A 13,532-nucleotide genomic window follows, 5' to 3' on the forward strand; every position below is an offset into this window, starting at 1 on the left:
ACAGCATGGACCATGTTTCACCCAAACGGTGGATGGCACTATCACTGTGCTGCAATGAGCCAAACAATCTTTCAGTCAGCACGACCACAGACTAATACGTTCTTGTAACAGCTTTTATGCCAAAGCAATGCTGTTACAGCTTGTACGGCACATCCTCTTTTATCGAATTACCGCTCAGATCAAATTTTTCTGCCATTCTTTTCACTTCGTACAGCCATGAGATGTCTGTCGACGTTCGCGTTAACTGCTGCACACAAGTTCATAATGCACACGTGACTGGTTACTACCATGGTAATTTTATTAACTGTGCCGTTTTCCTTCAGACAAGGGTACAATTGCCTAACTTTGCACTATATGACTTGTGGCTGGCAGTGCTGGCACATGCCTGTGCAACGCACCGACACAGCATCAGCTGGCACTCACAGCCACAGTGCCAGCAAAGTGAAAGTTGCACTTTAGAGTGTTCCCTTTAACAGTGCACTGCACTGTATATTTAGTGGCCTCGCACATAGCCCTTATGTGTTGCAAGGACAGATGCGAACAGAAAATGGATGAGAGTGGCGTCAAGCATGGCAGAGACAGCTGTCTACTGCGAGAAGAGAATGTGGAGAGTTGATGAGACTAAAAAGAGATGGTTGCGAGAAGCCACCATGCTGCAGTGAGCATGAAATAGGATGAGGATGACGTAGACTCCTTACCTGAACTAGAGCGGCCGTCATGTAGCAGGCCAGGAACATGGGGGTGATCACAGTGTTGCCAGAGGTCAGAAGCCGAATGGTGTACACAAAGATGAGGTGCCCTGGCAGCACCATCAACATCAGGAGCCGCGCCGTGCGAGCATGAGAGCCTGAAAGAGGCACACAATCACAACATGCAGATAAGAGGAAATGAAGCAAAAGTGTGCGATATACATTAATTTAACAACGAATAGACTGATTAGAGCTTAACCTTTCTTTTGCGAAATGCCTGCAGATTTTTTGCACCAGATGCTGAAAGCCTGTGTCTCTGGCATTGCCACTGATTCGCTTGCAACAGTTGCTTGCACTTGGAGACAACACACTGTACTCATAACTTTCGCCAGCGATCATCAGTCGTCACATTAATATAATGCGTCAATTGTTATTTAACATAAAACTCTTACCCAGTGGTAGTGAACGTTAGAAGCGTTCACTACCATGCTGTATTACTGTCATGATATATTTGTATCACGAACCCGAATGTGCGAGGCATGTTCCGAGGCCAGAAATTCTGCAAGACGCTAGTGTTATATTCCTGAATATACAGTATATTATTTATATACAGTTCAACCTCGATATAACAAACTTCAATATAATGAAATTTGCTATATATATGAGTATTTACCTTTCTATAAGTTCTTGTCCATAGGGTACCATGTATTTAGAACTTCAATATAAAGAGGTGTGTTTATACAAGATTTCAATACAGTCAACTTCCATTAATTTGACGCCGACGGGACCAATGAAACTTACTGAATTATTTGGTGGGTCAAATTAAACAAGATGCAGAAAACACAACAGAACACGTAGCTGATTTGCCCGATTCTAACACACCCGTGAAGCAAATGCGCGCCCACGTTTTAGGTGTCTAAAATAGAATATGAATGTAGAGATAACATTAAAGCTCCTAAACAAAGTGGTGGAAATTTAACACGCACCCCATTTTTTACCAAGAAAAATCAGCAAGGGTCTTATATGTGTTGCACAGTGGCGACTGGTTTTCTAAAGTCAGCTTTGCCACCCTGTTTTTTTTTTTATAAAGTCAGCTTTGCCATAATACAACCGTGTTATGCAGCAAAGCAGACAAATGCCACGAAGTCTGTTTTCCTCTTAATTTTATTAGGGGAGAAAAAAGGTGCATGCTAGTATCGAGTAAATTCCGTGATCAGACATTGTAAGCTGCCATTATTGCTTGAAAATCTTCCTAGGGCAAGCCATAAATAGGTGTTTCCTATGGGAGATGATGTGTGTTCAACGCATTCACTGTCCCCTTAAAACCTGCCGAGAAACACGCTGCCAGTAAGAGGGTTGGGGTGACCGTAGGGTTCAGGCGTGTGCATGCTGGTTTGTCAAATTCAAATTATTCGTCGAAGGCCAATTTTGGGATCGTAATAACAAGAGCTTGGGCCCATAGAAGGTGGGTGTACCTTCAGTTGAGGCCGAATTAACCGAAAAACAAAATTAACAGGAGTCGAATTAACGGAAGTCTACTGTATAACGAAATTTCACTGCCACTGCGAAGGAATACCACCACAATAAATGGAAACTTCCACGGATGCAGATGGTCAAATGGTTGAATTACAAAATGCTGCTTGCGAGACTTCGTGACATTACATTGACAAGTATACTACAACTGACATTAAGAGGAAAAAATGAAGCATGGCAGGTCATGTAATGCGTAGGATGGATAACCAGTAGAACATTAGAGTTACAGAATGGATACCAAGAGAAGGGAAGCGCAGGCGAGCACGGCAGAAAACTAGGTGGGCTGATGAAGTTAGGAAATTTGCAGGTGCAAGTTCGAATCAGCTAGCGCAAGACGGAAGTAATTGGAGATCACAGGGAGCGGCCTCCGTCCTGCAGTGGACATAAATATAGGCTGAGGATGATGATGATGATATTACTCATATGTCGGACCTGTGCCTGCAAGCAATAAACAGTTGAGAGTTTGCGCACATGTTCATTCACATCCTTTGCATTCTCCTTTGTGCAGAATACCAACGTAGTAACCCGAAAGAAAAATTTTCGAGCACTGCCATTACCTATTTTTGCTCCGAGAATTTACCCACAGCAATGAAGAAGACAACAGAGCTTTAGTCATAACGCAGCCAAATTTCGCAAACAAGAAAGTACAAGAGAATCCGGACTCTGCACATGACCCCCACTGTCACCGAATCAGGCAAAGGCTACATTAGGCTCTCTTCAGCATATGCAAGCAGTTTGTGCCTCCTATTTCTAAGTTTATTGGACCATTCAACACCGGTGGCAGAGAGAAACTCACTCTTGCCGCAGAAAGCCGAGCAGGGGTCGATGCAGCTCTGGCCGTCCGAGCTCGGGTGGCTGCCCAGCTTGGAGCGCTGGGCCAACAGGGTGGTCAGCTTGCATGACTGGATGGCCACCAGGTTGCCCCCAACCCCTGCACACACACACATGCAAGCAGTCAACATGGCATTTTTGAGCAGTCTGGAGCATGGTAGCATAGAAAACTATACAGTAAACTCGGTTAAGCCGAATTCTCGGATATAGTACCGAACAATGTGGGAACGTTTGGTTGGTTTTCCATAGACACAGTGTAAAAAACAATCTGCTTAAAAAGAAATAATTCGCATATACTCTACGGTTAAGACGAACTTTCACAGTTATCACCAACACTGGTGATTCCACACAGCGAGGATTGCAGTACTGGCGGGGAATCTGCGGGACACCAAAGAAGAAAAAAAGAAAAAACAGCCCCTGGCGCAGTGGCGAATCCACTACGCAGAGGGAGGGAATGAGAAAAGCGAAAAAGAAAAAAAGAAAGAAAAGAAAATACTCTTACACGTTGCAATGAGTCTCTCAGTCGAGTAGAAAAAGCGATATTTTCGTTTTTATGTCACCAGCATGGTCGTCGGCCATGTTGCCAGTGCGTCCTCGAAACCAAAACTAGCGAAGTCTAGTCGATCTATTAGTACTCGCCGGCTGCAACCAAACCGCAAGTAAAGCCAAGTCAAGCCAAGCCACTAAGCCGTAAAGGCTGCAGTTGTGATTTGCGCTAGTTGTTGCGCGAGTTCCATTCGCTCTTATTCACCATTCGTGGCCGGCTGATAATGCGGGCGGACTGCGCTCTGACCACTGATGAATCGCAAAAAAGCGTGAAAAGAAATAGAATAAGAGGCATCGCTAAAAAACTGCGGGCACAGGCCATCTAGGCCAAATGCAAGCATATGTGCACATAGCAAGGCGTTGGCAAACTTGGGCCGTATTCTCAGACGAGCACTCTCAAAGATACATTCACTTTCGCAGTATTTTGCGTGACTATCCCCGGACACATCAACGGGTGGCAGCACTTCTGCCCTGTGATAAGATGGTGTGCTTGGCAATTTACCCACAATGCCGTCACTCGTAGATGCCAATGCTTCTTGCACTAGTCACGCAAAATTGGAGGTATCCCCGACAGTGACGATCCGAGAATACAGCACAACTTTTTATCGACCACTTGTGTAACAGTCACTTATTGAATTCAGTATGTCAGACGATTATTTCAACTTTATGGCGATCTCTGTGAAGTCCGTGACATGTTGCCACTTTATCTTTCTTTTCTGTTTTATATGGGGGGGGGGCTTCTGATAAAATGAACTTTTCATAAGACGAACAAGTTTTCACGGGTCCTTTCGAGTTCGTCTTAAAGACAGTCTAATGTATATCATAGCAGACTGTATCAGATACGTGTGTTCACAGACACATATTCACACAGTCTGGGCTTTCTGTCCATACACGAGTTTAAGCGCACGGACAAACTTGGTGTGCATGCCCGCGTACCCGATCGACGCTTCAACAGCCATATGTTTCACCCATACAGACCATTAGGGCTAATTGACACTGCTGTCGGCAATGAAATTTACATTTGCGTGCTGAATCGACGCAGATCACTTCTCGGTAGCTGCATGATACTCAGAAAGCCAACACACCACCTTGCCAACGAAAGTGGGTGCATGGGATGGCACCACTGCTTTTCACAGCCACCATCTATGTGGCACACAGTACATTAGTCTCTCGTTCCCGACATTGTTCGCAGATGCACATCTGCCTTTTCTGCAACATTGAGCAACCCATCATGAGACTGACTAGCTATAGATTTACACAACAGGCATGAAAGTGTCATGTGGCTAGTGTCATGTCATGTGAAAGTGTCATGCGCTGACCGCCCGCCTGCGAACATCTGAGCAAGCCACCATATCTGCTTGGACGACGGATGGACAAAGAAAGGAGGGGAGGTGGCTCGTGCAAGTTTGTCGTGGCCATCCTGATTTCAGAACTTTTGACAGGTGGCAAATGACACCGACGCAAATGACCCAACAGTGAAAAGGCTCTTGCTCTTGACTGTCGGCGTTATTGTGGACAATCCGTACGGCGCCAAAGATGGCGGTCGAAGGAGCACGTAGTTCATCGACAGAAATAAAATGCTGCTTGGGACTACTGACGGTAGACACTACGAGTAAATAAATTTCTATTCTGGGAAGGTAACATTTGCAGGTTTCAATCTTTTCTTATTGCTAGAATAGGAGGCATGCTACATATTTCTTGATAAAAAAATAATCATGCGTGCTTTAGATGTCTAGTTGTTTAGGAGCTCTAATGTCTTTTCTAAGTTACCGTATTTACTCGATTGTAACGCGACCACGATTGTAACACGAGGGGTGACTTTTCATTGCGACCACCAAGAAAAAAATAAAACTGCGAACACAACGCGAGGGATGACTTTTTGTTGTGTCCAGCAAAAAAAAAAAAAAAAAAAAAAACGAAAAGAAGAAGAAAACCGCAAGACCACCAGATGCATGAAAAAGTCGCAGTTTCGCCTGAAAGGTGAAGCATCAATTGCAATAGCAAATTAGTACAGAGCTATACGGAGTAAGGACAGCAGATTTATCAGATGTATAAACTTGGATACATTCACTTACTAACTGAATTAACAAGCATGGTGTCAGTGGGCACAAAAGCAAACATGAATAGACCACACTCGATGACTGCGCATAACTGTTGTCAAGATGCTAGTGTGAGCAAACGCGTCAGCAGCAGCGAGCTCGTGTGGTCTATCGCTTAAACGGAAACTGAGCGGCAAAAGCACAGCGTGTACAAAGGTAAGAGCCGTGTGGAGATTGCTTTCAAGATATGGTGCGCGCAACAGCCGCGCAAAGTACGCAGCATGGTGGCAGAGTAGAAGCCGCGCCCTCCTCCCTCCCGTGCTGCCTTCCGGTTTTCCTCCTTTCGCATGGGAAAGTGAGTCGCCAGTTCCCCTTGCGCCCGATCGCAAGATATGCATTTGGTGCCGCAGCTAAACGTCGCCTCCGCCCCTCCCTCCCATCCCCCCACGACCTTTCACACGACGAAAGACTTCGCGTTTGCTCTCCATGAAAGTGCGCTGCATCCCTCGCGCGCTTTCACTCGCACATTTCACTCGTTGATTAGGATTGGGTGCATCATTGCAATTTTTAGACAAGTTGAATTTCGCTATTCGATTGTAACGTGAGGAACGACTTCAGGTAGCAAAAATCTGGAAAAACACTCGCGTCACAATCGAGTAAATACGGTAGTTTTCTACTTCGAACACATATAAAGTGAGCTTGCATTCGATTGAGGGGCGCATTAGAACCGGACAAATACGGTCAAATGAATCAGTGGTGTGTTCATAGTCTTTCTGCATCTTGTTTAATTGGACCCTCCAGAAAATTCGACCAATTTGGTTGGTAAAATTACTGTAAGTCGACTGTATTAGGTATTCGCACACCCCTAGTTAATAGGTTTAGATCTGCAACACTTTCCATGTAGTAAGTACGTTATATATTGCGACATAAAAGCACAAAACTTAAGGTTACATCAAATTACGAGATGCTTAGCTACACATTTTCTTTCATATATGACATACTATTTTTTGGTCACGAATGTGAACAGTGAGAGAAGTAAGTCTTCATAACCTTCATAGCGCTCCTTGCTTTGTATGAGAGAAAGAAGAGCACTGTTATAAGAGTAAGGTAAACACGAAATGTATTTCGGGGTCTGTTGTGAATAAGGTTTGATTGTAATTATACATCAGAATCTCATTAATGCAAACTCTAAGGGGACGGAAATTTATTCTGATAAAACGGAGTTTGAGCTAAGGAGAGCCCCTTTAAATATAGCTCCTGATCAATGGATTACTTTAGAAAGCGGTGCCCTTTAGTGGTGGCTGGTAAGGCATTATGGGAATCGCGAGGAAAGGCGCTCCGTCGTCTGCTTCACTTACAGCCACCCGCATAGGATGTGCCTCGTCTCACTGGGGTCAACCCTTTCTTCTACCGTCTTAGCTAACCATAGCACAGAGGTTACATAGCACAACGATAAGTGCGACGCAAGTGGCCAGAAAATGCTGTGCGGACATCGCAGCCATCATGTCTCCGCACAGTCTGTGTGCTGAGTGTATCCGTATTTCGGCACCCACTTTTTGCCTGCCGGGTATGTGCAACGAAGCTAGCTCGCGAGTCGTGACCTGCTTTTTGCTAAACTCACGAAATGCACAGCCACGACACACTGCTGAGCAGACAATGGCACGCCATCAGAACATGAAGTTTTACATACATTCCTACAGTTAAACTTCGATATAAAGAAGTCTGTAAAATTGGCAATTTGCTTCGTTATACAGAAATTTCATTTCGCTTCTCGTCGCCGCACCCTGTGGCAGCCACGATATCTAGCTACGGTATCTAGCATGGCCTTCAGAACCGAAAGTGACACTCAAAGTTCCCATAATGCTCTTGGTGCTACAGGTGACACTGACTTTTCTAAACTAGTTCACTGTGCGGTACCGCGTGCTAAACCTAAACCGTCACTGGGCTCGCACTAAAAAAGTCTTGTCTTTCCTCCATCAATGCGCAACCGGAAGAGGCCTAGGTTCCGTATGAAGTAAGTGCAATAAGACGGTGCCTCACGTGCTGTTTTCTGTGGGTGTAAGCATGAGCCGAGCATGGTGGCCCAAGCACTGTACTCCCACGTGCCCAATGTTGGAGATGACATGATCAAGCCCGCGCTATAAGAGAGGCAGCGCAGGTGAGCACGCGCACGGTAGTGTGATCAAGCGTGTGCTTGAAGGGACGGGGGGGCGTAAGTGAGCGCGCAGTAACGTGATCAAGTGCACACTGGGAGCTCCTTCCTGCTCCTTTTCAGCCAGATGGGAAAGGAGGGTGTGCGCTGCTGTGCTTGCTCTAGTTCTGTCTTGGCTTCCTGCACGTCCTTCCTCGTCATTTTTACAGCGCGTGACATTACGGTGGCTGGCGACGCATCCAACTTTCACCTTAGGCTTGGGTCTGTCCGAAAAGTGGTGCATGGGAGTGAGAGATTTTGTTCGAAATAACCAATGTGTCGTTTTTGTAGTTATATTTGCGAGAGTTTTTCTCTGTTCAAATACATGGGACTTTGCTGGGACCAAAAAAGCAGTTGGAATAATCCGTCAATTCAAATTAAGAGATTTTTGAATTATCGAGATTTCACTGCATAATCACACACATAATTCACGACTGAACACCCACCATTTATCACAGGCTGAAAGACTGCAAGGCCATGGTACGTGGTGACGGCAGCGTCTAAGATGCAACCACCAACACTGCAAACGGAGAGCAACAACAAAAGAGGTTGTTTCAAGGACATGAAGCAGTCAACCACTTATAATATCAACTGAAAGCTTGACTTCAAAGCGCTTTTGTATGATCCGGCTCTGACAAGATTGACACGGTCCCCATGAAAAGAGAAACTTTCCGTGCAGAAGGATTCAATCCATAATGACAATGGATTGCCATGAATCGCCATCCACCGCCATGGCTATGAGTGGTGCTGCCTAACACTCGCATGGCTAAATCTAATACACATCTTACAAACATCCAACGTGGTGGACGAGATGATAATCGCTGCCGTAGCTCAATTGGTGGCAATGTAAGTGTGGCTGCCATTGGCTGAAAATTTTCTTTTTGTCCACAGTCATTTATCTTTTCCTATTGGTTCCTACATTTCATTTAGAAGCCACAATTATTTCTGCTATTCCTTGGCATCACTGTCTGTTGGCTTCATACAGTTTATTATCAAGAGAATGTCTCTAGTGCTGCATATCAAGCACTTGTATAGGCGTTTTTATCGAGGAGAGTGAGAACCTCCTCTCTGGACTGAGGCATGGGAGCACAGAGGCACATGCAACAACTTCTGCAATGCTTTTACCCGGGGGTTCACACTCAATTACCACAGCCCAGAGGGCACTATGGCAATACTCAGGGCATTCTCGTTGAAAAGGTCTATAAATATCAATAGTTTCCATAATCCCTGTCAATGTACATAGTCCACTGGCTAGACAAATAGAAGAGGGCCACCCACGAGTCTCACCTGGAGATTCCCATGGCACAGATGACGGGGACCCATCCGGTGCAGAGCACCTCTCGGGTGTAAGGGTTTCGCTTGGACAGATACACCCAGAGGGGAACACCCGCCAGAAACACGGACACCACCAGCGGAGACAGCCACACCACGTCTGCAATGAGAGACAACGGCAACACAACCTGAACGCTTGAAGCAGAGGCCTAACGGAATGTGAATGTGTTGCCATCACAAGATGGCAACAGATGTACAGTTCTTGCTTTTCTTGCGTACCATGCTCCTGTAGTATCAATCTTCAATTACAAAAACCTCACTCCAAACATAAGTCATTTTACATGCCAAGCTAGCGGCAATAAGTCGCATAACATGTTTTTGACATTCAGGAGAATTGCCTGCATTGTGCAGTACAAACTAGTGAAGGCGTTAGTCTAGGCATGGGCCATCATCTTGTTTGTGATTGTTCCCTAGTCATTTGATAAATGCAGAATATTCAACACGCAACAGACTGTATGGAGGACATGTGTTTCATAGAAAGCAATAAATTGCTATCTGAGAGCGATGACGATGGACATTCTCTAAATAAATCTACTCTGTGAAGGTAAAGCTAGCTGGTTTCATCTTTTTATTATTGCCAGAATCGGAAGCATGCTGCATTTTTCGTGCTAGAACATCGTAAGTGCATTATATTTCTTCTTTGTTTAATAACTGAAATATCATTCTTGCAACAGTTTTCTAATTTGAGCACAAGAAAGTGGGTGGGCGTTCGATTCTGGAGCATGTCATAATCGGGCAATTTCTGCCAAATGAATCGCAGTATATTTTGGCGTTCTTCCTGGCTCTTGGTTAATTGGCCTGCCGTATAATTCAATCAATTTTATCGGTCCCATCAGGGTCAAATTAACGAAAGTTGACTGTACTTATACATTTCAATTAAACACAATTAACTTAACCAATGCTGTCACTGGCTTCATTGTTTTCTTCATATGTTTGTAACCAACAAATACAGAGCCCTTTGGATCTTATTCTTCTAGCTAATTAAAGATAGAGAGAGAAAAAAAAAAAAGTCGCAGTTTTGCGCGAAAGGCGAAGCATCGATTGCGATAGCAAATTAGTAGAGTAGATAGCTATACGACGTAAGAATAGTAGGCTTATTGGCTGTGTAAACTTGTGAACATTTGCTTACTAACTAAATTAACAAGCACAGTGTCACACGCGCACAGGCAAATATTAACACATCTCTCACTTGATGACCGCAGACTCTTGTTATCAAAAAGCTGGCGTGAGAAAGCGCGGCAACAGCAGCGAGCATATTGACCTTCATGCTGCCTCTCACTTCAATGCGAACTAAGCGGCTAGAACAAAGCGCACACGAAGCTACCTAGACTGTGTACTCATCGCAGATCGCTTTCAAGACGGGGCCCGGGCCATGTGCAGCCACCGCTGGAGTAAAGTATTACCGCCCCCGATGATTTGTGCACGGCAGAAGACTGGTGTGCTTCGTCCCCACCTTCCTTCCTTGCACACAGGAGATCAAGCCTCGCACACTTGCCCTTGCACCTACAGCATACAGTATGCGGCCACGGTGTCACACTAAGACTTTGTACGGAACATCATGGCAACAGCGAAGCCGGAAATATGCTTGGAGTGTCCATATAATTGATATCGCATGAAAAAAAAGAGTACAAGAAATGGTCAAATAGAATAAAGACGACAGGACAACTGCTCACCCTGTTGTCATTCTTGTATTACTCAATTTTTCCTGCTCGTTCTTTTTTTCTACTTGAAGTGAGACAGTCTGCTTTCTTGTAGACTTTCCCCACACTGCATCTTCGCAACTACAGTGAAATCTCGGTGATACGAATTCCACGGTGTTGTGTAAAATATTTGTATCACCCAAAATTTGCGTCATCAAAACATGCACAAAATCAAGAAAAAATTTATTTATTTTTAGCAGAAAAAATTCCTAATAGTGGAACCCCGTTGATACATTCCTTGCTTCTGCGTTTTCGCGGCTGCTGCGTCGCATTTTAGCAGTACCGACCTAAATCCCATTCACTTCCATGTATTTAAGTTACCCTTGAAACGTTGCCAATCAGTAATGTTCCTGCATCTTACACTGCGTTTGAATGTGGCGGTCACCAGTGGCGCACCGACGGGGGGGGGATTCGGGGGTTGTAGCCCCCCCTGAGGCCGACTTAACCCCCCCTTTTGTTTAACCCCTTTTCTTTTCTTACGTATTTAAGTACTGCAACTAAGATGTAAGACGCGCAATCGTCTGCACACTCGCAAAAAGCGAATTTTTTGACAATTTCCCGTGAAGAAATCAAAATTAGTGCTGTTTAGATGGTATTGGCAAACTGTCAACCCCCCCCTGGCAGAGATCCTGGGTGCGCTACTGGCGGTCATGTAAATTTAGCGGTGCAGCCAGCTTGTACATTGCAGCAAGTGACCGGTGCGTTACAACAAGCGATTGGCACGTTGCAGATACGGCAAGGTCGTGCGGGCACCGTGTCTTGAAAGCGATCTGCGCCGTGAGCAACATGCGCCGTTGTGCGGGCCTCATCTTCAAAACGATCTGCGATGTTGACAAAGTGCAGGGAAGAAGTTTGGGCGTGTTGGTAGGTCATTGTAATTTTAACTGGGATTCATAGCGCTAAAACGACACAAGGACGAGGAAGAACACGGCACGGGTGCTAACTTTCAACAATTGCTTTATTGCAGTTGGTAAGCATATATATATATATATATATACTCACTGGGAAAGGCACTGCCAGGAAAGGAAGAAAGTAAGGTCGCGAGCTAAGCAGATGTGTAAGAGCCTTAATTTGGCCAGCGTTGTTAAGAAAATCAATGGCACTGACGGAGACTGCTTAGAAATGTTTTTCACCGCCAAGACCCATAAGGATGACTGTCCTTCTCATGTCATTGTTTCCGAATCTGGGACATGGCAGAAGTGCGTCGCGGAATTCCTGCAAACTAACCTGAGACTCCTCGAGGTGGTGGATCCGTTCCTAACCAAAGATTCTTCAGCCGTAATCGACTTTTTAAATGTACATGACAGCGAGTGTTTAACTGCATTCTCGGTCGACATAAAAGATTTGTACTATTCTTTGCCACATGAAGGTTTGCTCTCTAGCGTAGAGGCAGCAATAGACGAGTACAGCGCTGTCCCTTTTTCTAACACTTGTGGTGTTAGTGGGGAAAGGTTTTTAGAGCTTTTATCATTTTATTTGAGGTCCACGTTCGTGGAATTTCACAATAACATTTACCGTATTTATTCGAATCTAGGCCGATAGCTTTTTCAAATAATCACATACGAAACTCTAGGGTCGGCTTAGATTCGAGGATTTTAAAAAACGCGCCAGTTTTTAACTGAAACTGATAAATATGGTGCATAGTTAGAGCCATCTAGAAAAGTCAGTATCGCAGCCGCTACTAGCCGCGCCAGTAGCCAGCTGAAGTACACGAGCGACGTCGCCTATTTGACCTGCGTCGTATCGGTAGTATCGGTATGGTGCAGCATCGGCGCGCGGTGTGGCGTTATCGTAATGGCACCAAATGGGCGATGCCACTATAGTGCCGCTTTCTAAATGAAAACTGTATTTACTCGAATCTAACGCGCACTTTCAACACTACCCTAAATCTGCGTCGGCATTTCAAAATGGCCGCCTCGCACGCGCGTCGTGCCTAGCTACCGTAGCATGCGGAAGCTTTCTCCGTGTGCTGCAGTACACGTGCTTAGGCAATAGTCTACCGTCTGTCTTCAGGTTCTCAGCGTCTGCTCTATCTATCAGCATGAAGTACCGAGTTCATCATGATGCCGCATTTAAAAGGAAAGTGATCATCTGTGCGGAGACGGACGGAAATCGGGCCGCATTACGGGCGTTCGGAGAATCCGAAACTTGCGAGCGGGACTGGCGCAAACAGAAGGAGAGGATTTTCGCCAGCAAAGCAATGCGGAACGGTTTCAGTGGACCGAAGCAGGACGTAATCTGCGACGATCCACTCCGGCGATACGATCAGGCTTGGCCCTATCTTGAAAGCAATCTGCGACTGGTAAAGTCCGCCGCGCGCCGTGTTTTTGCCGCGTTGAAGCGAGGGGCATGCTAGCACGAAGGCGCGCTTCGTCTCCAGCGTTTTGACAGTTCGTTTCCGCCGTCAACGAGCGAGGTGTGTTCATGTTTGCTTGAGCGCGCGTGACACCGTGCTTTTTAATAGCGGTCTACTAATTTGCTACCGCATTCGATGCATCGCCTTTCGGGCGAAACTGCGACTTTTTTTATTCATCGCAACATCAGTGCATCAGGAGGAAATCTATTTTACCAAATTTTTCCTCACGGAAAACGGGCGCGCGTTACAATCGAGGAAGCGTGAGAATAGAGTAAATACGGTAGTTGTGCTAGCCGTAGAGGCATCGTCAAACGT

At 45.4% G+C, this 13,532-nt stretch overlaps 1 protein-coding gene across 2 annotated transcripts in view; it reads right to left on the reverse strand.

Annotated features, from left to right (window-relative positions):
* LOC119461616 (solute carrier family 41 member 1) overlaps window positions 1–13,532 on the reverse strand; it is a 47,082-nt gene that overhangs the window by 12,192 nt on the left and 21,358 nt on the right. For both annotated transcript variants that reach the window (XM_037722971.2, XM_049671765.1), the window contains exons 9-12: window positions 9,117–9,261; window positions 8,276–8,349; window positions 3,019–3,153; window positions 699–847 (exon numbers count right to left, since the gene is read on the reverse strand). In XM_037722971.2, the coding sequence (XP_037578899.1) occupies window positions 699–847; window positions 3,019–3,153; window positions 8,276–8,349; window positions 9,117–9,261 (503 nt within the window). The remainder of the gene's footprint in view (window positions 1–698; window positions 848–3,018; window positions 3,154–8,275; window positions 8,350–9,116; window positions 9,262–13,532) is intronic.

The sequence above is a fragment of the Dermacentor silvarum genome, chromosome 8, assembly GCF_013339745.2.
Source record: "Dermacentor silvarum isolate Dsil-2018 chromosome 8, BIME_Dsil_1.4, whole genome shotgun sequence".
Classification (NCBI taxonomy): Eukaryota; Metazoa; Arthropoda; class Arachnida; order Ixodida; family Ixodidae; genus Dermacentor; species Dermacentor silvarum.